The 25,981-nt window shown below is 41.1% G+C and overlaps 1 protein-coding gene across 2 annotated transcripts in view; it reads right to left on the minus strand.

Annotated features, from left to right (window-relative positions):
- prkcaa (protein kinase C, alpha, a) overlaps positions 1–25,008 on the minus strand; it is a 517,863-nt gene extending 492,855 nt beyond the window's left edge. For both annotated transcript variants that reach the window (XM_060918929.1, XM_060918930.1), the window contains exons 1-2: positions 24,625–25,008; positions 21,840–21,871 (exon numbers count right to left, since the gene is read on the minus strand). In XM_060918929.1, the coding sequence (XP_060774912.1) occupies positions 21,840–21,871; positions 24,625–24,785 (193 nt within the window). In that variant the 5' untranslated portion in view covers positions 24,786–25,008. The remainder of the gene's footprint in view (positions 1–21,839; positions 21,872–24,624) is intronic.
- Positions 25,009–25,981: the final 973 nt, after the last annotated feature.

Below are 25,981 nucleotides of genomic sequence, written 5' to 3' on the forward strand. Positions count from 1 at the left end.
CAAAGATGTCAAGTTTCATAACCTTTTCTACCTGTGTTTAGCAAGGGTGCCAATACTTATGGAGATGACAGTAGCCTTGCACTTTACCACAAGATAAAATGAGAACTGGCTGTCTCATTACACAAACAGAGCTTACAAAAACTGGACTGACAGAAAATTGAAGTACTGAATAAAAAGCACAATCGGAATCATTTTGTGGCAAAAGTTAGTGAACCCTCAGTGGACTGGAGAAGTTTTATTCACTTCACTTTGACTGACAGGTGCCAAGACAAAGTTGGAAACTCGAACCTGGGATTATGGATGAGTGCTGTTCTTTTTCTATCATCATATCCGTCTTATCATCTACTGGGTCCTTGTCCAAGCCTCTCAGCCTGTTCTGAATCTTTAATAAGCTTCTCTATTGATATTTCGAGAGCGCTGAAAAACTCAATAAACACAAACACCTCGTTCATACATTTATATTGATTTGAGAAGCTGATAACACATGCACGCCTAGTGCCCGTGGGCGAGATGGGTTTCAGAAAAACTAAAATGCCTCAGCAAAAAGACGTCCACCCTGGGAATGTGCGTTCTGTCTAATTCTGATATCTGCGCATCTGTAAGAGTTAATGGACCTTAATCTGTTTTCCACGTGGAAGAAAAAAAAGGCCTTTGATCAATGTCAGTGTTTCATAGGAAATCTGTTCTTACAGCAATTAAAACATTCTCAGATCTTCAGCAAATGGAAGGGCACTTGAGAGTGCATACCTCTGCAATGCCACATATTACATATCAAAATCAAAATCACTTGAACCTAAGATAATACTGAAGCTGGACACCAAATTTCATCAAAATCTGTTCACTGCTTTTTGAGTTACGTTGGGAACAGAAAAAAATTAAAATAAAAAACTAGATAGAACTCGACGCCAACGGCGTCAATGGGGATGCCGCCGCCCGGTAGACTACACGCCTTATTAAGTTGTGATCTGGGGATGGACATTTGACCTCACAGTAATCTTGACCTGGTGAAATTACTTGTATCAGCCTTGGAGATATTGTGTTCACAAGGTTTCCGGACAGACATTTGACCTCACAGTGACCTTGACCTTAGACCTTTTGATCTCAAAATCTAATTAGTTCATGTTTGTCCCAAAGCGCACAAACGGTGAAAGTTTGGTGAAATTCCTTTCATTAGCCTTTGAGATATCGTGTTCACAAGGTTTCGGGACGGACGCATGCACGGACGCACGCACGGACGCACGCACGGACAGATGGACAACCCGAAAACATAATGCCTCCTGCACCTTACGGTGGCGGAGGCATATAAATCCTGGACCTGCATACATATCCGGATTGGCATCAAAATCGAATCAATTGTTCCTTGGTCCATGGCTCACCTTTCTACCACATTTCATCCAAATCTGTTCACTACTTTTTGAGTTACGTTTGGAACAAACAAAAAATCCTGGATCTGCATACATATCTGGATCCTGGATCTGCATACATATCCGGATTTACATCAAAATCTAATTAATTGTTCCTTGGCCCATGGCTCACCTTTCCACCAAATTTCATCCAAACCTGTTCACTACTTTTTGAATTACACTGGGAACAGAAAAAAAAATCCTGGATCCGCATACAAATCTGGATTTGCATCAAAATTTAATGAATTTTTCTTTGGCCCATGACCCACCTTTCCACCAAACGTCATCAAAATCTGCTCCCTACTTTTTGAGTTACACTAGGGAACAGGCACACTAACAGAGGTGAAAACAACCTCCTCCAACAAATTTGGTGGAGGTAAAACTATGTATACAGAATTGACAAGAAGAATGTCATTAATACAATACAACAGGTCATGCTGTTATCAGAAAATAATCAAAGACAGGCTGGTGTGATGCACCTCAACATGAAGTGGAGTTACTGTTACTAACTCATTGATTCCTTTTATACCACATCAATTTGCGAACAATACCATTTTTAATCATGAAGGAACAACTGATAAACCAAATGATCAACACATGACGTAGTACGTCCTGAAGACTTTCCCATGGAGGAAAACATCAACTAACTGCTTTATCTGTGAATTCAAAGTACTGACACTGGAGACTCCTAAATGTTCAAGAAAACTCTTCAAGAAAACCTCCCCATATCACTGATCGGACATTTTTCCCTTGTTAAACAAGAAGTGTATTAATATAAACCTGGGATTTGCCTGGGTCAGAGTCAGAACTGCTCTTATAGAAAACGAATCAACGCTTTCTGACCAACAGCATAAAAAGTAGAAAGTAGAAAAAGACTTTGCAATTCAGAGTTTGAGTAAAACTTCTCAGTTAAGTGTGATTCACACCCTGGAGTTCGATCCCAGCTTGTTACTTTGGGATCCATCCAATAAATTAGGGAGTCAGCAGATTGTGAAAAGTTTGGACATATGAAGATACTTACAAACAGATGTGACACCCAGACAGATGTGACACTCATGCCAAGGTTTCTTTCAGCCACTTTAATAGGAACTTGTTCTTGATTCTAAGATTCCTGTTCTTGGCTGGCAGGACTGGAACCCAGTGTGGTCTTCTGCTGCTGCATGCTGAGATGCTTTTCTGCTCACCACGGTTGTAAAGAGTAGCTATGAGTTACTATATCCTATCCTCTCTTATCAACAAGACGTTTGTTTCCACCCACAGAACTGTCGCTCGCTCATTCGGTGTTTTTTGTTTTTCGCACCATTCTGCACTGCAAAAAATGGCCTTTCAAAAATAAGAAATAAAAGATTAAAACAAAGCATATTTGCTTGAATCAGGTGAAAAAAAATCTGCCAGTGGAACTAGTCAAATTTGACTTGGTAAGATTTCTTAAAGTAAGATGAAAAATCTAACCTGTTTTTAGATGAAATAATTCCAAAATTAAAAATAAAATATTATTGAATTCTACAACTAAGCATTGCTAGCTTAAAAGATTCTCCTTTTGTGACCTGTAATTAGTAAAATACTCTAGATATGAGACCAGAGACTATCTTGAATCAAGTTGACGACACGTGTAGCATTGCAACAAGTTTATTTTTTTTCCCATTTCAACATCTCATCTCATCATCTCTAGCCGCTTTATCCTATTCTACAGGGTCGCAGGCAAGCTGGAGCCTATCCCAGCTGACTACGGGCGAAAGGCGGGGTACACCCTGGACAAGTCGCCAGGTCATCATAGGGCTGACACATAGACACAGACAACCATTCACACTCACATTCACACCTACGGTCAATTTAGAGTCACCAGTTAACCTAACCTGCATGTCTCTGGACTGTGGGGGAAACCGGAGCACCCAGAGGAAACCCGCGCGGACACGGGGAGAACATGCAAACTCCGCACAGAAAGGCCCTCGCCGGCCACAGGGCTCGAACCCAGACGCTTCTTACTGTGAGGCGACAGTGCTAACCACTACACCACCGTGCCGCCCCCCATTTCAACATTCAAACATTAAAACATCTCTTAAGATTCCACTTCCCCAGGACCTCAGGCACCAAAAAAATAATAATAATAAAAAAAAAAGTCTACACATTTTGACTTACAGTGCTTACACAACGCCAAAGCAACCGTGCATTTTGGGGGCACTGACTATTCATGTGTACGAGGGGTTTACAAGATCAGGCACAAAAAACAAACAAACAAAAAAAACAAAAAAACACTGAACTTAACTCATAGCATTCCAAAAAGACCTTACTAAAACGCTCTCCACTCACTCACAGCCTTTTTGAAGGCACTTGTCTGGTCTAGAGTATGTACCGTACAGCATCTAGAAGGACCTCACTCTGAATGACTTAGAAAACAGTCGCAGTAAACTTAGGATATGTAAGGTGGAGTTGAATTGCAATGAAAGATTCAAAGATTTCAGTAAAGTTCATTTATTCCCAAAACAAGCGTTTTTGGGTTTTTTTTAAACAAGATGAACCGCATTTGACAAATATCCAAAATGTACTTACTTGTTTTAAAAAAAAACTTGTTTTATTTTCAAAGGTGCTCCAAATAAGACTTTTTCAAGACATTTTGTCTATACAAGATTTTCAAGATGGACTGTCTAAAAACTAGCCTTTCTAGCTAAATGAGGTTTTGCTTGTTGGGCAATTACTGTATGTCTTATAATAAGGGTGGCTAGATGTTTTGACTTGAAAATAGACAAATAAACTTCCTAAGATTTTTATTTTTTGCAGTGAGATCAGCAGTTTCTGAAATACTCAAACCGGTCCATCTGGCTCAAACCGACACCCATGCGACAGCGAAAGAAAGTCACACTTTGAGATCGCAGTAATTTTTTTTTTCCCATTCTGATGATTGAAGTGAACATTAACTGAAGCACTTGATTTGTATCTGCATGATTTGACGCATTGTACTGCTGTCAAGGGATTGGCTGATTAGAGAACTGCATGAAACAGCAGGTGGATGGGTGTTCCTAAGGCCAAGTTTACATTAGACCGTATCTGTCTCGTTTTCTTCGCGGATGCACTGTCCGTTTACATTAAAACGCCTGGAAACGCCGGGAAACGGGAATCTGCCAGGGTCCACGTATTCAATCCAGATTGTGTCTGGTCCGGTGCTGTGTAAACATTGAGAATACGCAGATACGCGGATACGCTGTGCTGAGCTCTAGCTGGCGTCGTCATTGGACAACGTCACTGTGACATCCACCTTCCTGATTCACTGGCGTTGGTCATGTGACGAGACTGCTGAAAAACGGCGCGGACTTTCGCCTTGTATCACCTTTCATTAAAGAGTATAAAAGTATGAAAATACTGCAAATACTGATGCAAATACTGCCCATTGTGTAGTTATGATTGTCTTTAGGCTTGCCATCCTTCTACTTGCAAGTGGTAAGTGACTTGCGCACAGCGGCTCAGTCCCGAATCACTGCTCGTGCACTTCACTCGCGCGCTCTGTGAGCTGCGCAGGGCCGGAGTGCGCACCCTCCAGAGGGCACTCGCTGTTCAGGGCGGAGTGATTTGGAGCGCAGCCGCTGAGGAGGAAGCGATGAGCCGCACTGACACATTTCAACTTACGTGCCGAATTAGTCATGTGATTAGCGTATCCGTGTATTGGCGTTGCTGTGTGTACGCTAATCGTTTTTAAAAACGTTAATCTGATGATCCGCTGATATGGTCTAATGTAAACCCCACTTAATGAAGTCGCTGGTGAATGGAATCTCATCACATTGTTCACCAGGCTAGTGTGAAAACCACTTGCAGACAAAAAATGTCCTTCTGATATTCAATTCTCATTACGGTTTCATAAATCGTGATAATTGTTAGGTTGTTCAACTAAAATATCTATTTTTTTCAGTCTCGGATCAAAGCTGAACCTCTGCTCAAAACGCATAATTCAATCACTTCATCTATTAACTTATCATTTGTGATGAAACCTATAGATCAGTTTCTGTCCTCCGTGTCGCTTTGACCTGAAACAAAGTCCATTTCTGTCCAATCTGCCTAATAGAGTGATTAATCATAATGGACTTCCCCCTTGAAGTATATTACAACCTCAGGAAAAAAAATGTACAAAGTGCAGACATTTTTACATTGATTTTTTTTTAAATGAATCTAGATTAAACCACTGACCTTTTATCTACATATCTTAGAAATACAGTACTGTGCAAAAGCCTTGGGCGTATGTAAAGAAATGCTGTGGACCAAAAATGGCTTCAAAATAATGAAATGAAATGTTTCAGTATTAAAAAAATACTATAATACTATACATATTTTTTCTCTCCGTGCTTCCACGGAAGGCGGTCGCATTTTCTGCTCTCCCTCTCCCTCCTTTTTTTTCCTGCTTGTGCTTCTGTGTCTTGTCTCGTCTGCTGTACTTTTTGAAGAGACTCTCCCTGCATTACTTTCTAAACTAAAAAAGCATGGAATTGGTAAACTGGTCTCCTAACAAAATTGACACAGTTTTCTCGACGAGAAGCCTGGGTTCGGGGGAACCCGCCTGTCTTGCCGGAACGTTTGCGGCTGGTTACACGATGGATGCGTGGGAGCGGTGGCAGGTCGTGTGCCTGGCGATTCTTTCTGTGGAGGACATTGAAGATATCTACCTATTCGGAACCATGATTACAGGACTTTTGCTGATTGGATTAGGCATTGCCCTGGTATATCGAGGAAATCAGACAACGGTGACAGCTGTTCAAAGCCCCACAAAGCTGCCCGATATGATTGGAGTGGTGGGCAAAGCTGTCGGCACTCAGACTGTGGATATTCAGAACTTGAACCACAATATGGTTGTTATCTTGGAGAAGCTTTCGGCTTTGCAAGGAATACGTTTTTCAGAGATCAATTTGAATTTGAATAGAATGGACGGAATGGACAGATATGGATGAGTGGTGTGGACGTGCAAAGACTGCGTCTGGAAAAACCAAACAATTCATATCTTATCAACATTCGGCTCCCTGAGACAGCACCAGCCTCGGTTTAGGCCGTTGCTGAGGCAACATTTCCCCCTGAAGGTCACTGCCGGGAGACACTCTCATTCCTCGCATTCTTTCTCTAACTTTCCGTGGTCGCCATTTTTACCCCTAGTGTGACAAGTGGGTGCGTGACCAGCGCCTTCATGGCTGCAGGAGCAGACGGTTGCTTGCTTGCGCTGGATTACCTCTTCCCCTCCCCCCCTTACCCCCTACCCCTCATTCCCCCCCTCAAGTCCTGTGTTTAAAGTGTACTTGTGTTATTGTGTGCTTATGTGCAAAGGTTTTTTTAAATGTTCCCACACTGTACTCCTGACAGGAGCATAGTGGGGGGGTGTTCTTTTTTTCCTTATCTTTGGCGGCTAATTACGTATTGACGGCTAATTTCGCTGGTACATGTGACTAGTGACAATAAAGGGCATCATCATATCATAAACAGTAATCAGTAAGCCATAATAAATGAAACAAAGTCAATATTTGGTGTGAGACAACCCTTTGCTTTAAAAAAAATAGTAGTCTCAGGTACTATGAGTGCAGTTTTATAATGCTTGGTTCACATATTGGCGTTTCAGCCTTGCGTATGTACGGCATATCAGGATACGTGGCAGTAAGAAAGGAACGTCACAGCATCGCCAGCTTATGTAGCTAATACTCTAGGATGCGTAACACAATCTTAAGTCCGCACTTAAAAATCCGTAGCATATATGTCACGTGTACACCGTAAAAACAAAAGCTACGCAGCAGTGACGCGGCGGGAACATTGCTTGAACACCTTTAGTGTCTGATGAAGGCGGTTCCGGGGCTGGCTGGGTGGATGCGGCTGATGCCTTCCCTCTTCCTTTGCCCTTCTTGGGTCCTGACTTCTTCGCTGGCATGATGCTTTCTTGACTGTGACGAATGACAACGAACGCAGCATGGGGCCCCCTTTTATACCCACCTGTGAACGCCGCAGATATGCAGCAGCAACGTCACACGTTGACAACGCATCATACGCCACAGTACACCATAACTTTACATCCCTTGAACCCCATACAAACCCCAGATACGCCATAGGAATGCCACAGGAACGTCACACATACGGTACGCTGTGTACGTCACAGGACTTTAATTTCAGACAAAATTCTTGCCGTTTGACCCACACGCTGCTTACGTGGCAAGATACGAGACAGTGTGATAGCAGCCTAAGGAAATGAGCTGTAGGTTTTACTGAGCATCGTGCAGAACCAGCCGTAGTTCTTGTTCTGGACACTTTGTCACACTTGCTTTGTAATTTTGCACCAAAACCAAGTAGCCTTCATTATGTTTTCTTTTTTAATCTGAAAAGTCTTCTCTTATGTAATATGCATGCTCAGATGCAAACTTTTTTTTTTCCTGTAACATTTAATTTTGTGCTGGGAAACATACTAAATGTTCTTGTACTGACGCGATAATGTAGAAGTCATAAAATAGAAATCTATAAAGTTTGTATGAAAAAAAATAGGGTGCTGAAGACTTTTACACAGTACTGTATGTGTATGTGATTGATCTTGGACTGCATAATCTTTTTACCTCCGCCAAGGAGGTTGTTTTCGGTAGCGTTTGTTTGTTTGTTTGTTTGTTTGTTTGTTTGTTTGTTGGTTTGTCTGTTAGCAACATTACAGAAAAAGTAATGAACGGATTGCTCTGAAATTTTTTCCAGAGGTGTGACTGGGCACAAGTAACAATCCATTAAATTTTGGCGGTGATCCGGATCACCTTCTGGATCCCGGATTTTTTTAAAGGATTAATTTTTTTCCCCACTGAAATGAATGGGCGCGCGACGCAAAAAACAGATTTTTCCTTCTGTAGGCCAAACCGTAAGGTGTAAAGTCATGAAACGTGGTACACTGATAGAGGAGTGGACCCTGATTGATTTCATCAAGTTTCATGTTGGTACGTCTCACACTCTAGCACCACCAACTGAGCACAGTCTTATATACGTTCATGCACGTAACTTTTGATCCGTATGTCCGATTTTCATAAGTCTGGTGCCGTTGGAATCCTCAGAGCTAGACGATTCCAACGCACCCTATGACGTCATTCTCCGCCGAATTAGATTTTCAGCCATTTTGAATTTTGTCCAAAGTGAAGGTAGAGTGACCCTGGCCGCATGTTTTGTCCGATCATCACGAAACTTGGCACACATGATCTACAGTCCATGCCTAATGAATGATATTTGTTTCGCTCTCATACGTTGAAGCGTTCGCCCATGGCAGCCAATCAAAATTGATGGCGAAGCCACCAAACAGGAAGTGAGCTCATATCACGGAAACACTTTGACGTATCAAGACCATATTTAGTGGCATGACTTTGGACACCATCCAAACTACCCTCATCAAATATGGTGTCATTTGGCCACTAGAGGGCGTCACAATTAGCAAAAACGTATTTTGGCTCATGTCTCAGAAACGCTTTGACGTTTCAAGACCATATTTGCTGAGAAATACTTTCGGCACCAGTTCATGTACCCTCATCTAATTTGGTGTCATTTGGCCACTAGGGGGCGCCACAATGAGCAAAAATATGTTTTGGGTCATATCTCTTTAGGGATTTAGAATTACATCTACATTTTCATGTTAGTGATGCTCTGGGATGTCCCTGTAAAGAACCTTGCCAGCCTGTCATCTCCATAGGAGAATCCGCCTTCTGTCTTGGCCAAACTTTCGCGTGTTGACACAAAACTTGTCGTGTGGGCGTGTGGTCGCCTCTCTTGCCGAGTCGCCATGGCGGCGCACCTAAGCAAGCACACTTTCGCATTTTCTCCAGAAATGCATTCTAGTTATTATTATTAACTCCGCCAAGGAGGTTATGTTTTCGGTAGCGTTGGTTTGTTTGTTGGTTTGTCTGTTAGCAACATTACGGGAAAAGTAATGAACGGATTGCTCTGAAATTTTTTCCAGAGGTGTGACTGGGCACAAGTAACAATCCATTAAATTTTGGCGGTGATCCGGTTCACCTTCTGGATCCCGGATTTTTTTAAAGGATTCTTGGCAGAGGTCTGCGCTCTCCGAGTGCTTTTCTAGTTGTAATTGTTATTGCAATACAGTCCCTTAATATGTTTAATGTATTTTAATATGCTTTATGTCTGCTTTTTAATGTAAAGCAATATTTTTTGTTGGAAATCAAACATGCATGTAATAAATGAAGTTTATTATACGATGATGATTATTATTACTTTTTAATTGAAATATTCTGAAACAGCAGAAGCCTCAGCTACAAAGTCCAGAGACGTGCGTTTTTGTTGAATTGAGAATCTGATGTAGATGAACAGAGTTGAACTCCTCTGCGATCATTGATCCAGTCAAAACAGACCTCTGTAAACAATCATTCTGTTCAACTGGCAAGGCCAAGCTGACTGTGCAAGGCTACTTTAAAGGATCGATACGTATCAGTAACCAAGCTCACACACAAACAAGTAGCAACATGACATGAAAATATATCTTGTATAACTTGTACGACTGATGTTCGGCATAATTTAAGACTCATGTTGTGTAGCTTCTGAAAGGAGACGATTATTTCATATTGATGGAAGGAGTCTTCACAGTGTAACGTTCGGTACGTTTTCCACCGTGTTAAAGTCTTTGCTTTAACGAGGTTTTTTTGGTAAATCATGACAAGCTGCATATTTTTGTCTTATTTGCTTCAAGAGGAAAAAAACAAAAAACAGGACACTGCTGAAGGAAGGAAGGACTGTTTAACAGGAACTTGTTTCAAAGACGTTCCACAACAGTACACGCAACTGTAAACGGATAAAAAGTATAACCTGTTCTGTCATGAAGTAGCACATTCTGTCATGTTTGATTCCTTACTTCGGATATCACATTAATATTTTAAATACGGTTCAGTTTATCTTGGTTTAGTTTTTTTGTTTGTTTGTTTTTTTCAATTTTTGCAAAATTAAATCCGGGAATGCTTTAGTAGGCGTATCAGGTGCTCGCTGGCCGTGCTGTGAAAATTGTGCATACAGACGCTCATCTAATAGAGATGAAAGTGGAGCAAAGAAAAAAATCCTGAACTTTTGAAAGTCAAACTAAGATGGGGTCGGGGGGGGGGGGCAACGTCCCCTGAAAAAATTTTAATTACATAACATGCAAAACCCTGCATTCTAGTGCATTTTAGTACTTATTTTCACTACAACAAGTTATAACTTTTAAGCCTTTTTCTTTCATGTACATTAATGATTAACATGTCAAAAATATCAAATTTAATTCCCCTAGTTAATGAGTAATTTTCAGGAGTGCATTGTTCTAAATTCAGAATTTTCATTTTTGGATGTCAAAACTTATATAAAGTGATGCTGTCACATATTAAATAGTTACACAAAAGAAAGACCATGTTTTCTAAAGCACGATATCACGATAAAATCTCATTCACATGACATGAGGTAAGCATATAAGGTCTCGTACACACCAGCAAGCATTGCGAGACTACAAAAATGGTGGCGCCCTGTCGCCGAACATAAACAAGCAGCGCGATCGCAAAACTGAATTTCTATGAAATGGAACGCGAAAAATCCAAAAAATAAATTTCTCCATTCGGAAAACCGGAGATTTTCAAGAGTTTTGTCAAATATCCGGATTTCCGGGTAAATCCGGAAGACTTTCATCTATAATCTAAGGTTCCAGACAGATCTGTCATTGCTTAACTCTTGAATCTTTTCTATCGTGAATACTATCATTAAAAAGCTTATAATCTCTGCTTTCCAAAGAAATTTATCTCGTTAAGATCTGTTCAGTACTTTGGGAGTAACGGCAGGTTGAAGTTGGAACAACAGAGTACACTCTGCTCGCGGGATATCAGGAAACTGCCGGTGCTTTTTGAGTCATGGGAAAGCTGTCAGTCTCTCTCTCTCTCTCTCTCTTCTGATCGGTTTCCGACGGGATTACTCGTGAATATCAATCAGATAACTTGTATAGGGATGTCCTCTCGTTCTCACTGTTTCTGATGAAGTATTCAGCAAAATTTTCCATCAGCTAGTTTTGATGTTAAGATTCATGGGAAGCTGAAGTGAGTTTTCATAGCTTTACCTACTTGTTTTCTTCAACTCAAACTGATTCATATAAATAAATAACTGTTTCAGAATATAGTTGTTTGATGAAAAATATTGGCATCTTAGTGGTCGAAACTGGAAGTCAGAAACGCGAGTGTCAATTTCAGTTCAGTTAATTTGAACTGTTTACTGAACGTGGATCACATTTTTTTTGAGGTTGGCCTTGAAAGCTGTGAATATTATTTGAAATAAGAATCATTTATATTCTTTCATATAAACATAAACATGAGTAGGCTCTACTTTTGAGAAATACAAAACACTACAGAGCACACAGAGGGTATTAGAAATAATCTTTTATTACTTTTTTTTATTTTGATCGAGAATAGTAGATGTGAATGACATTCCTGACTGGAATGGATTCATCTCAAGCTGCAGTTTTTATAATAATTAACACTGATTTCTCCTTCTTTATGATGTATGAATGAAAGTTAAGATCAGTTATATTGCAAAAATAAAGCCATTTGGTGAAACTTTGAAGAAGAGAGTGTACTGATTTAACGGTTTTTTTTTACCTAATTAGCATACTTAGTGCTAATTAAATACTAATTTGCATTTTCTATTTTGACTAATTTTTCAAATTTTGCATTCAGTATCCAATGATCTACGTGCCTGCCAACTTCTATGTAAATATCTTGAAAAATAAATAAAGTTATTAAGAAAAAGCATTTGATCTCATTCGTTAATGAAGCCCTAATTGGGCCATGTGATCCTCATACAGAATATTATGGCAGTTTTCTAAAAATTCAGCCTTTTTTTTTTTTTTTTAAATCTCTGATTGGCAATCTCAAGAATGGATAAACATATTTTAATTCTGTAAAAAGTATGTTGTTCTGCATTCAGTTCTGAATTCAATGAGCGCAGTTTCAAGCAATTTGGATTGAATTTTCACCTGATATGCCTAGCTTTAGCATGAATGTGCATATGCATAATTGAGGATATATACAGTGTGACAATGTGAGTGTGACACTGCTACCTTGGATAAATAAATAGCCACAGTAAATCGTTGTCCTTAATTGCTTTCAAATTCATACATGTCAACCCCTTTGGGCGTCCACCTGCAGTATCAGAGGAAGAAATCCATAAAATCAACATAAAATCCTTATAGCCTTCGAATCGCACCAAACTTAATAAATAAATAAGTAAATATAACTTGCCTGAGAACTTCGTCCAGCATGTCGAAAATCGCCTCGCCCGTGCCGATATTGCACACGGGCATGTCTATGATTCTTGACTTCGCCCCTCTGTTTATGTCGAAGATCCGGACCAAAACGGCCAGTCGCTTGTCCGTCTTTTTGTCATTGGATTCGTCGATCATCAAGGAAAATGGCGACGTCCGGCAGTGCTGGATGATTGGTAGTGTAGCTTCGGGGTCCAAGCTCTTTTTGATTATTTGCATTGTTTTGGTGCGCCTACAGCTGATAGATTTCGCAATCGTACTGTCCGTGCAAATTCGCGGCAACAGTTCTGTCAGGGGGTCCGCAACGGCTAGCGGCAAATTGTGCTGAGCAATAAAATTACAGATCGTAACTTCTGCTCTTATTACACTTGTTGGTTGATCATCGGTCTTAGGCTTTGCAAACATCGTCATTTGCGGCTGATTCTGTTTCTGGTGCAAATTTCGCTGATGTAGTTTGGACCTCATGTGTTCCCTCACGTCGTAAACTCCAGACGCCGCAACTTTTATATCTCGCACACAAACTGTGCAGTGCGCGTACTTCTCATTTTTCGTCTGAACAATGACACCATTAAATGTCTCCTTCCATTCAGGAAGATACCGCCCGCCGTATCTCATTTTCTTTCTCGGTGTTCCCATTCTTTCACTCAGCAGACGCTATTCAAAATCTCTCAGGTGTAAACAATGTCGCTCTGCACAATGAGAAAATCGTTCGAACAATGACTGTTTGGCGCGTTTAAATGCAGATCGTGCGCATGACCGGAACGAGCGAAGTCTCGCAATCGCGATACTGCACGAGGCTTGAGGAATAAACATCCGGTTTCACATAGTCTGGGTTATCTGCCCCTGCATACACGCTGTTCTTTTTCTATAAATTGAGCTTTTGTACCGTATGTTTTTGCGACGATCAGCTGACGATGTTCAAGTAAGATACACAAAATAAATTTAGGTCAGAAAATACTGAAAATCCGTAAGACTTTGTTTATACGCCTGTACGCCCTTGAAATGAGCTAAAATCCGTATAATTTCCAGACAATCCGTATAGGTTGACATGTATGCAAATTGGACATGCGTTACTTAAGGGCGTCCAAATTCCTGCCTTCTGATGCAGCCTTCTTCCAGGTGTAATGCAAATACTGACAAAATAATGACAATTTCCAGTGATTTCAGTGACAACATGATAGTATGACAGGTTTGTTCCTCAACACACTAACAAAAAAAATCTGCTTGGATATAATTTTTACCACAGATCACACTTTTTACACTACTGTATGTTGCCAGAGCATGAGAGAATAACACACACGGTCACGCCCCATTTATAGTTGCCATAGATATGGACTCCTGACCTCTCATGATATCTGCAGCTTCATGATATCTGTTTCCACTCAACACTCGACTCTTCAGTGGAGCTGCGACAGAGGAAACTGCTAAGCTGCCAAGACTCCTTTCACGACTGCAATCACCCACTATGTGGCCATTAATTACAAAACATTCCTTCACTGTTTATAGTTTATAATGTGGTCAGCCTTGTTTCCGCCTGCCATGAGATCAGCACCATGTTCTGCCTCTGAGGCAGAATAAACCTCCATGTTTCCACCTCAGACTAACTCAGAGACAGACATGGTTCTCCAAAAAACCTGAAGTAGCTGGCTAAAAAAAAAAAAAAAGTAGTAGGTGGCTCTGGAATTTGCGGAGACGAAGCCGCCACGGTGCACCAAAAGCGTGCTAATGCTAGGGGGGTCTGGGGGCATGCCCCCTTGTAAAACTTTGAAATTTACATGCCTTCTGGTGCATTCTTAGCTAATAAATTACTAACCATTTCCCTGTAAAATGCTTCCAAAATACGTAAGAAATGTCCTTCCAGGTGTGTGTGTGTGTGTGTGTCAGGGTTTTACATTAACTTTTTTGCTCACCGGCCACTGTGGCTAGTGGTTTTCCCGAGTCACTAGCCATTCAGCCTTTTCACTAGCCACAATTTTGTTGCCAGGAAATCACAGTTTTTTTCTTCACCATGATACATTAAAGTTCGGAAGATCTAGACTTAATTATGAATGGCAGCGTATAATGTATCTCTACAGTAGCACTCAAGTATTCAGTGCTGTTAAGGTAGCTCCCTATATGAAACCATGCAACCAATTAAGACAAAAATACAAACAGAGTATTCTGTTTATGGAACTCAAATTCAAGCCCCTTACAATATGAAATATCGTATACTGTAATAAGAAAAATAACAACTGAACTGATTCTAATATTAAAATTCCAATTCAAAACATTTATCATTGAAAAACATTTGATGTTTTGATATGCAAGTATTATGTGTACTATCAAGTATTATTATGTATATTATGTATTATCTATTAATAGTGTGTGTGTGTGTGTGTGTGTGTGTGTGTGTGTGTGTGTGTGTGTGTGTGTGAACATGTGTAGAGAGAGACATTAAATGTCCTCATTACATTCATCATCAGATGAGTCTGAATGGTCCATGAAAAATGGTCTTCGTGACCTGAGGCTTCCAGCAGGCCATAAGTTGACAGCTGGGGTGAGATCAACTTCTTTACAATCGTGTGAACGTTTCTAACCAGCAGCTCCATCCTCTCCAGCTCAGCTGACTTCATGACAGCCAGGGACTGAAAGCAATGCTGTCCTGTAGTGAACCAGCCGTCTTCGCCTGTTTTGATGTTATAGTACCGATGTGTGCATTTGACTTTTCGTGGTCCTTTATAGTTTCGAGTTTAAAATTACTGGTGCCTGTCTTTGCCAGACTTTCTACAGTCTTCGCAGTACATGGTATTTTCGGTTTTGCTATGAACTAGCCAATCTCGCCCGAACTTCCATTTGTCATTGAACTGTCTTATCTTCCTATTAGCGTCTTGTTCATCTCCATGGCTGCAGCCAGCTCTGAGGCCCCCACGGTCCGGACCTCGGTCATTTTTAAGAGCTGAAAATACATTTGTATGCTAAATATTCAACTGGATAAAAAAATAAACAATAACATTAAAATGTCTCTGTAAAATGTGCATTGTTAATGATGTTAAACACTGATTCTGTCTTCTGTGTGTGTTTGGTGCGCGCGGCTCTGAGACCAAGAACACAAAAGCGAATGAGCGCGCGACTCGGGGGAGGAACGCAGTGCAGGAGACACGGGGTTTCCATGGGAACCATCAGCGCGCTTTCATCAAGCTGTTAAATTGACATTTTCGAAGCAGCGCAGTTGTAGCCTGCCTTGTCTGTGATTTACAAAATAAATCATTCGATAAGCCAAAGCAATAGAGTGGAAAGTTTCAACTTATGTTTGCCTTAGATAACTTTGCCTAAAACATGGTGGTGTATACTGATTTTTTTTCCCAGAATGTTTTTTTTTTTTTGTGTGTAGGTGTAACGGATGCCAGATTGTTAATGTATCTTAGTTACATAAAGCTACATGGTTAAGGTATCTTTTGTCCTCATTGTTTGGGCCAGATCAAACCATTAAACAAGCTTAAATTATTCTTACTCTTGCCACATACATTATTTTTTTAAAAAACTGATGATATTCAGTTCAAACACCATTAAAAGTAATTTCAGGAATAGATCTCTTGTGTGACGTGTAATTCACCCCTCTCATTTAAATATGTCGAACATTTTTCGGCAAAACTAAAGCTAATTCTAAAGCTAGCGAGCTAATTACAAAACCCTCTGGGCTAATTCAAAAACAGCTGAGCTAATTCTAAAACGTCTACTAAACAACTAAGTCTAACATTTCTGAGGTAATTCCCAAGCTTCTGAGCTAGTTTTGAAACTTCTAAGCTAACTTCTGAACTTTTGAGCTCATGCTAAAACTTCTAAACTGATTCAACAACTTCTGATATGCCTGATCTAAGTCTAAAACACCTGAGCTAATTCCAAAAGCTTTGGGTGAATTTAAACACTTCTGAGGTAATTTCCAAACATCTAAACCAATTCTGAACCTGATATGCCTGATCTAAATGCTAATATGCCTGATAAAGACTCTGAGTGAATTCCTGATCTTCCAACACAAGAAAATCTCAGCTAATTTAGATCTAATTCGACAAACCACTGTGGTCAATGGTAATTACGGTGTGGTCATGGAGTCAAGTGTTTATTGAATAATTTACTAACATATCTGAGGAAAATCTTGATATCCACAGTGGTTTGATATAGTTCTGTCACTGTGCCTTGACATGGACTTAAAGCATCACAACAGCTAGCTAACTGTATATCCCCAGTCACTAGCTAGCTTATGCTTGGCAACCTCAGGAACCAGCTGCCATAGCAACAGTGTTCTCATGTGTGACAATGCACTTTAACTAGTTTGTATATGTCAAAAGCACATATTCTCAAGTTTCAACTGAACACAACACTCCAAAATATTGCAAAGCTCTCCAATAGTTCAGAAAGATGAGCTAGACCTCTCATAAATGCTAGCAAACGTGCTAACGTGTTTTTTTTTTAAATTAAAGAATGCCACATCATACTATTTATCCACTTATAGTCACAATTGATGTTGTGGAACATCTGCGAAACAAGTTAGCTCCTCGAATCACTGACATTATGACCGCTGTAAATACCCACTCTCGGACTTTCTCTTGATGTTAATAAGTATGCTGTCCTCTGACTGGTACAAAAGCTTTGATAATGTGCTGCATATTTCACCCTCTATGGTGCATAATATCATTAAACGATTCAAGGAATCTGGAAGAATTTCAGTGCATAAAGGGCAAGGGCTCAAGCCTAAGCTGAACACCCATGATCTCTGATCCATCAGACGGCACTGCATCAAGAACCGTCATTCATCTATTGCTGATATAACCACATGGGCTCGGGATTACTCTGGCAAACCTTTGTCAAGCGCTACAATACAGAGTTACATCCATAAATGCCAGTTCAAACTTTACTGTGCAAAAAGCAAGCTTTATGTTAACTGTGTCCAGAAGTGCTGTCAACTTCTCTGAGCTTGGAGGCATCTGGGATGGACCCTCACACAGTGGAAATGTGTATTGTGGTCAGACGAATCAGTATTCCAGGTCTTTTTTGTAAGAAATGGATGCTGTGTGCTCCGGACCAAAGACGAAAAGGACCATCCAAACTGTTACCAGCAACAAGTCCAAAAGTGTCATGGTATGGGGTTGTGTCAGTGCTCTCGGCAAAGGTAACTTATACTTCTGTGATGGAGCATTAATGCAGAAAAAGTACATTGAGATTTTGGAGCAACATGTGCTGCCTTCAAGACGACGTCTTTTCCACGGATATTTCAACAAGACAATGCAAAACCACATTCTGCACACATTACAAAGGCATGGCTGTGGAAGGAGAGGGTGTCTGTCCTCTCTGTCCCCAATACATAGTTTGCACATGACGTCACAGAGTCGGGGATTCCCTAGTGGCGGCCATCTTGTGGGTCAAGCTTACCGTACGGGTCACTGAGCACACATTGTAACGCGCGAGTACAAAGTCTTCAAAAGAACCCAAGCAGGCTATTTAAAGCTAGCAATGGTGCACACCTGTTGTATTCACGGCTGTCGTAATAGGTCAGATGATGACGTCAAGCGGAGCTTTTATGGAATTCCCACTGTACGGGAGCACGAAGGCGAGCAAACAAACTCAGCATACAAAGGAGAAATCTATGGCTTGCGAGAATCAACCGCAAGGATTATCAGCCTTCCAAACACAGCAAAGTCTGCTCCGATCATTTTATAAGTGGTAAGTTGTTTAAATAAACAATCAATTGTGTTTAAGTTTGTTTTTGGAAACCAAAACATCATGTGAACAATCTCTGGAGAATGCCTAACTGGAACCGCTGAGTGTACGTTTACATTGTAATGTACACTTAATATCGCTCGTTTGTCACGTTTCTATTTGACACTTGTCACTTCACTCACGCAAGGGTCATTTTTGAAAAACATTTTAGGTCTATTCTGTATGATTTGATTTGTGTTTAATCAACCAGGAATGCAAACAGCATGCCTTTTGGCAGATGCCGCCTTTTTCACGGCTGAATCGCGCAGATCCGATTTTTTTTTAAGGGGGGGGGGGCGTTGGAGTGTCTGATTATAATTTCAAAGTAAATTCTGTATTAAAATTACTAAATAAGCAAATCTATTACAGTCCATGAAACAGGAAGTATAAGGATGAGAAAAAAACAGCTTCGCGCAAATGTGCGCAGCTTTCCGATTTAAACTGTTTTTTTTCTCATCCTTATACTTCCTATGTTTCATGGACTGTAACGGATTTGCTTATTTAGTAATTTTAATACAGAATTTACTTTGAAATTATAATCAGACACTCCAACGCCCCCCCTAAAAAAAAAATCGGATCTGCGCGATTCAGCCGTGAAAAAGGCGGCATCCGCCAAAAGGTGCGCTGTAGAATATATAAAGTTGTATATATCAGACAGCCTTTAAAGTTTGATGAAGTCAGTTTCAGGCTTTGGAGTAGGCTTTGGCAGTTTCAGGCTTTGGCAGCCCTGCACAGTCACTAGAAAATGCATCTTTGTCCACTTCGTAGGGGTCAATTCCCCCAATCAAGGCCAGTTTGGCTGCATACCGTTGTCGTGAGATGTTGTCTAATGTATCTATATACTTCTGTTTGCTTGATTTTGCCGACATTGATCTTTATTTTAGAAAACTGACTATATAACTTCATAAATTCATCCGAGATAACGTAGCCGGTAATGGCGATGGTCCGTTTTGTTTGACCCACAAGATGGCGACTGGAGGGCTTTCCCCGGAATGCCGTGACGTCAGTGAAAACTATGTATAGAGAATGTGTGGTGAAAATATATGAAAAGAAAAATATGACAGTGATGACCCGGTGTCTTTGTTTTTGGTGTCTTCAGTCCATAAATATATTTTAAGTGTTGTGAGAAGGCATGGCACCATTACAAAGTCGTAAATACTTTCCCATCTCACCTTTCTTTGAAATGCGTTACAAGAATTAAAATTGAAATAAACATTTATTTTGAAAAAACGATAAAATTCATGAGGTAAAACAAACAATATGCTGCTGTGTTATTTTGAATGCAATCCAGGTCAAAGCTTATTTACAAATCATCGTTTTCAGTTTTAATTTCAATCTCAATAGACCGTCCAAACTTTCTGATTTGGAGTTGTACAATAAATCTGTGATTTGAATTATAGATATGACTCGTCTCTGAGTTTGCGTAATGGAAAATAAATCAGCACCTACTGACCAATCGGATTTGAGAATACAACATTGTTATGGTATGTTTATGATTGTATCATGCACTGGCTTTTAATCCAATTCACATCTGTATGTGAAAACAGCAGCGTGAAACAATTTCACCTTTGTAATTTGCCTTATTCGAATTGTTATCGCCCGTGTCAACATCTTACGTCATCTCAGAAAAGTTAGAAGCACACAAAATTGCTCCCCATTGTTCCTTGTGTAAATAGTAACAGTGCATGGCAATTTGTCAGACACAGGTAAGCATACTCTCACACACGCTCACACACACACACACAACGCACATCACATTACACACTTGACAGTTTCAAACGCAGCTCCGTTGCTATAATGTCCAGCAATTTGGTCAATTTTTGGCTGCCATTTTAAAGATTTCGAAAGTGGTGATCTTTACTTAACAGTTTCTGTCTCTGGGACACTTTTACGACTTTGAGATGTTCCTGAGAGATAAAGCATCTGAAAAACAGCCATAGTGGTCCAACTGACACTATAAAGTATCTTTCATTCGTTCATTCATCCTTATCCTGGTGAATCCAGAGCCTATCCCAGGAATACTGGGTGCAAGGCAGGAATATACCCTGGATGGACACCAGTCCATCACAGAGTACTATGGACACACACACACATTCACAGTTAAGAGTAATTTACAGTCCACCTATGCATGTTTTGGGAGTTCGGAGGCGACCAGAAATTCCAGAGGAAACCCATACAGACATCACGATAACCCACGACACTCCACACAGACATTAACTTGAGCTCAGGCAGTGTTGTAGTCGAGTCACTAAACCTCAAGTCCGAGTCCAGTCTCGAGTGCTCAGTGTTCAAGTCCAAGTCATTAAAAACAAATTTGAGTTGAGTCCACTACTGATCCGAGTCGAGTCCGAGAACAAGACTCCAGCCACACCATTTGACGGTGGCTGTTTCAGCGCCATTAACATGAGTTTGTTCCTGAACATGACGTATGAACAGGTGAATGCGAGTTCTCTTTGTCAGGGAGTGCGAAGTATTCTGTCAGAGATGGTTGGGAGACAGATGTAAGTGCAGAAGGTGTGTTTATTAATACAAGTGAAGACAGGTAAACCATCCAGAATGGCAGGCAAAATTGTAAAACAGTGAAACCGGCAATAGGTTGAGCGAGGCACAAACAGGCTATCGTAGACTCGGCAGAATCAAAGACGGGAAACAGGAAATCGGGGATCAGGAACCCAAACAAGGAAATAAGGCTCAGTAATGTGTCAGCAACGCAAGTCAATACTTCGCAAAGTAAGTGCATTTTCACAGTTTTTATATAGGTGCACTGATTGCGCCTTAATCCTGTGCAGGTGCGAGTCATTTATGGTGTGCGCGAGAGTCCGCTTGGCACATGCGCTGTCCGGAGCACGCCCAAGAGTCTATCTGATGCACACACCAAGCTGCACAGGTGTGACACTCTTGAATGAAATAAGTACAAAAATTAATATAGATATAAATATCTAATGCCAAATTATTGCGGCATGTTACAAAAAATAAAGAAAAAACCTGACCCCTCGTCTCTAATTTACAAGTCCGAATGCAGTTATTGCACGAGTCCGAGTCATCAGTGCTCGAGTCCGAGTCAAGTCACGAGTCCTTAAAATTAGTGCACGAGTCGGACTCGAGTACTACAAGCCTGAGCTCAAGATGGAAACCTGGAGCTATGATGGGGCAATGCTGTCAAAAATAAAACCCAACTTAACTCTATATTCAGCAGTTACTCCATTAACAGGATATCACTGAGTGGATTTCATTGTCTTACTCTTAATGGAAGATTTCTGAAAATTCCAAAAGGTTAAATCCAGAGAATTTCCAGGAACAACCAATGATCGAGACAATGTCTCTCTTCCAGAGACTCGCACATCTGGACTCATATTTATGCATGTGTATTTATGTTGTGGCTGTCTGCTGGATTCGGATTTGGCTTTAGTTTCGGAAATAATCCATCCACGTTTCAGTCTTACCTTGGCACTGGAATCCCTGTTTTCCAAAGCCCCTGCATGAGAGAGAGAGAGAGAGAGAGAGAGAAAGAAAGAAAGAAACACACAGTCACATAGTGAAAAGAAAGCAATGCATTAGACAACTAGAGCTCCCAAATCCTTTAATGGGCTTTTAGCTATCAGTTCTCTTTCACGGCACAAGAAATCTAAGTCGATTAAAAAGACACTGCTGTGCAAATGAACGATGTAAATATTTGATATCTGATGTCTTATATTTCTCAGTGCACCAACAAGTGAATGAGCACCATCACTCACTACTCTCATAGTCCTGAGTCTCTCACACACACACCTGTAGCATTATTTCTACTGATCACGCATCTTCTGGTTGACGGATTTGTCCCAGCAAGTGGAACAAAAAGAATCTTAAAGACACCTTATTGTGAGTTTAAAGTGCACATCCTGGACCAAATTCGTTTTTTTTTTTTTATATATGAAAGTATGTCCCTTTACACACTCATCCAGAAGGGTAATTTTGCAGAAGGCCATCTGTCTACAGCAGAAAAAAATAAAATAACAAAACGCGTCTGGAAAAATCCCAAAGGAGTCTGGAGCCAGATTCGTGACGTCACCTGCGGAAGCGCCAGCAGGCTGCGAAAGCTTGCACGGTTTCAGTGCACAGCCTGTGTAGACCAAGTTTAGCAGCTAGCGATTTTGCATTGAAATATGGAATTGTCACCTGAGCACAATGTGGGAAATGATGAGTACTAATCCCATCAAGATTGGTGTTGCTACACCCTCCGACGATACATCTGTTAACCATTTTAATAATTACGTGATAACGTTGAAGAAATTTGCAGAAAACCACCAGGTCGTTTTCTCACAAACAAACCAGAGCTGACGTAGGATTCAGAAGGAGGCGTCCCGCACGCGACGTCACGAAAATCAACGTTTCCCGGGAAATCCAAATGCCAAGTTTTTTCAGAGGCGGACCAATTTGCCTCAAATGGTTCGATTTCAACTGAATTTTTCTGGTATTGCACAAGGTAAAAAAAAATTGCACAAAATGCAACAGATATTTGACCAAAGTTTAATATAAAATAGAAGAATTACATTGATCTTGCTCCTGAATCTACCTGTGATATGCACTTTAAGTCTGAGCTGTGAAAATAACAGCATGCTTAAGTAAGTAAGTAAATAAATAAATAAGTCCTGTTCAAAATGTTGAAAAAATGGCTGTCGACTGTGATGAATTGCAAAAGTTTAGATGACAGAATCAATTACTGAGAACACGAACGCAGCACTGTGGTCACTTTGATCACAAAAAACATAGCAGGGGACAGAAATGCCATTAATGCTCCGTATTTTACTGGAAATCCGAGATTATGGGAAATTATTTCAGGTAGATGATGATGATGTAAGGGTGGGCATGAGGAAAACATGGAATGCATCATGGCCCTGGACTGGGATACACAGAATACCGAAAATGACCAGAACATACAGTATAAAACACCCAGAACACACACACACAGAGAAAATACTAGAACACACGGACAGCAATCAATGCATTAAAACACAACAATGCATGGAATACTGAAAACGCCCGGGATACATAACATATCCGTAGGATATATGGAACACCTGGAATGCACAGAATGCCTGAACCACCCTATGACCATTTGACCATCGATATGGCAAGAGATGCGACATTTTCCAGAATAGACAGAACACACAGAACCTACGTTATGGAATATATGGAATACTGAAAATTTCCAGACTCAACACGGAACATAGGCTACAGAATGTACGAAACTGCAAACAATACAATGCATGAACTTCTGAAAAAGCCTGGAATATGGAAAACAGACTAAAACACCTCGAGCCCACAGAATGTACGTACATTGTCCCTGGAATGGACTAAATGGAAAACTGACAATTCCTGGAATACAGTGATGGAAAAACCAGGATGAATGAAATATCTGGAGCATACAAAATGCCAGAAATGTTCCCACCCTGACAATTTGGACGCATCACTACCATATGCATGCAGCACAGAAAATGGCTGGAACACTTCCTTCGAACACCAAGGACCCACAGAATCCGACGTGATCCTGGAATGGAATATATGGAATACTGAAAATCATCCGAATATACAGGAGACAAGCGAGGATACAGAAGATATGGAAGGAAATTTTGGAACACCTGGAATGTATTATTATTATGGAACTTGGAAATGGTTGTCTGTCTTTGTGTCAGCCCTGTGATAACCTGGCGACTTGTCCAGGGTGTACCCCGCCTCTCGCCCATCGTCAGCTGGGATAGGCTCCAGCTTGCCTGCGACCCTGTTGGACAGGATAAAGCGGCTAGAGATAATGGATGGAACTTGGAAAGGGCACAGGATTCAGACAGAACACACTGAACACGGACCACACGCTGGAATACTGAAAACAAAAATGCACAGAAGTTTGAAAAGACCACACCATGCACAGCTGAGCCGGGAAGCACACAACTCATCGGAACTCTGGGGAAAAACAACAAAACAGTAAACACTGTGAGTGGGCAAAACACAACAACCGCAAACACACTGAACACCTGGAATGCATCTAACAGAACACACAACATGCACCTGAAAGCAAAACTACTGAAATGTTTCCATTCATTTTCAGAAGTTGTTTCCAAACAAACAGAAGCTCGTTCTGATCCCTGCCTGGAGGAGATCCAATCACGACATGTCTCCACACTTCCCACCCTGACTGTGAACTGGATTCCGAGTTTCCAGGAAGCACAGGAAAGTCGTGCAGGATTTACTGACCAGATGAAGTCGGTGCAGTGGCTGCAGAAAGTCGGCTGCTTGAAAAACCTCGCGGTGAATTTGTGGTTCTTCACTTCGTGGACATTTTTCTGCCTCAGCGCCCCTTTTCGGGCAAATCGGTTCGCCACCTCCGAGAAGGACGAGTCGGTGACTTCAGCCATGGCACAAGAAAACAAAAACAAAAACAGTGCAAAGTAAACAACAGGATTCCTCGTGCAGCTGGCAGAAAGTTGCAGTCAGCCCGGTGTGTGTGTGTGAAGAGCGCAGTGCAACAGGCTCGCCGCGATTCCGGAGGCGGAACTCAGGACCGACTCGCGCGCCCTTCTTCTACTCGTCGCTACTCGTCCCCGTTGACAGCTCGCGCGGTAATGCTCCGTTTCCTCCTGGAGATCAGGGTGACGTCACTCCGGTCCACTCTTTCATGGGAGGGTTGGAGGCGCGCGCGAGAGGCCACGTCACCGTGCAGGGAGCGACATCCGGCGGCCAGAGAGCGGCCGTACAAACGCTCATTAATACACACGCACGCGCTGACTAGTCCGGGAGCCATGGGGTCGGACCCGGAATTTTTGGTTAAAGTTTTTTTTTTTTTTGCTTTATCTTATAGATTTGAGGTAGCGCTTCAAGATTTAAGAGGGTGCCCGGTGATATCCCTTGGGCAATTTAATATATTAACCCTTTAATGCCCTATATGGGGCGGCACGGTGGTGTAGTGGTTAGCGCTGTCGCCTCACAGCAAGAAGGTCCGGGTTCGAGCCCCGTGGCCGGCGAGGGCCTTTCTGTGCGGAGTTTGCATGTTCTCCCCGTGTCCGCGTGGGTTTCCTCCGGGTGCTCCGGTTTCCCCCACAGTCCAAAGACATGCAGGTTAGGTTAACTGGTGACTCTAAATTGACCGTAGGTGTGAATGTGAGTGTGAATGGTTGTCTGTGTCTATGTGTCAGCCCTGTGATGACCTGGCGACTTGTCCAGGGTGTACCCCGCCTTTCGCCCGTAGTCAGCTGGGATAGGCTCCAGCTTGCCTGCGACCCTGTAGAAGGATAAAGCGGCTAGAGATAATGAGATGAGATGCCCTATATGCCCAAATAATGGAAGAAAATACAAAAAAAAAAAATAATATCAGTGTAAATACTGATATTAAATGCACCAAGTTGGCTGTATCTGATAGGTATTCGCATTTTTCTCTATATTTGTCATTCAAATACATCAAATGTGGATTAATTAACCCTTTCATAACTTTTCCAAATTAGCGATTTTTATACAAGTATTACATAAACTCTACAGTTAATACAAAATAATGATCAATATCTATGTAAGAACTATACAGCATGCAAAAGAACTATATACAGCATGCACACACACA

Source organism: Neoarius graeffei, chromosome 4 (assembly GCF_027579695.1).
Source record: "Neoarius graeffei isolate fNeoGra1 chromosome 4, fNeoGra1.pri, whole genome shotgun sequence".
Lineage (NCBI taxonomy): Eukaryota > Metazoa > Chordata > Actinopteri > Siluriformes > Ariidae > Neoarius > Neoarius graeffei.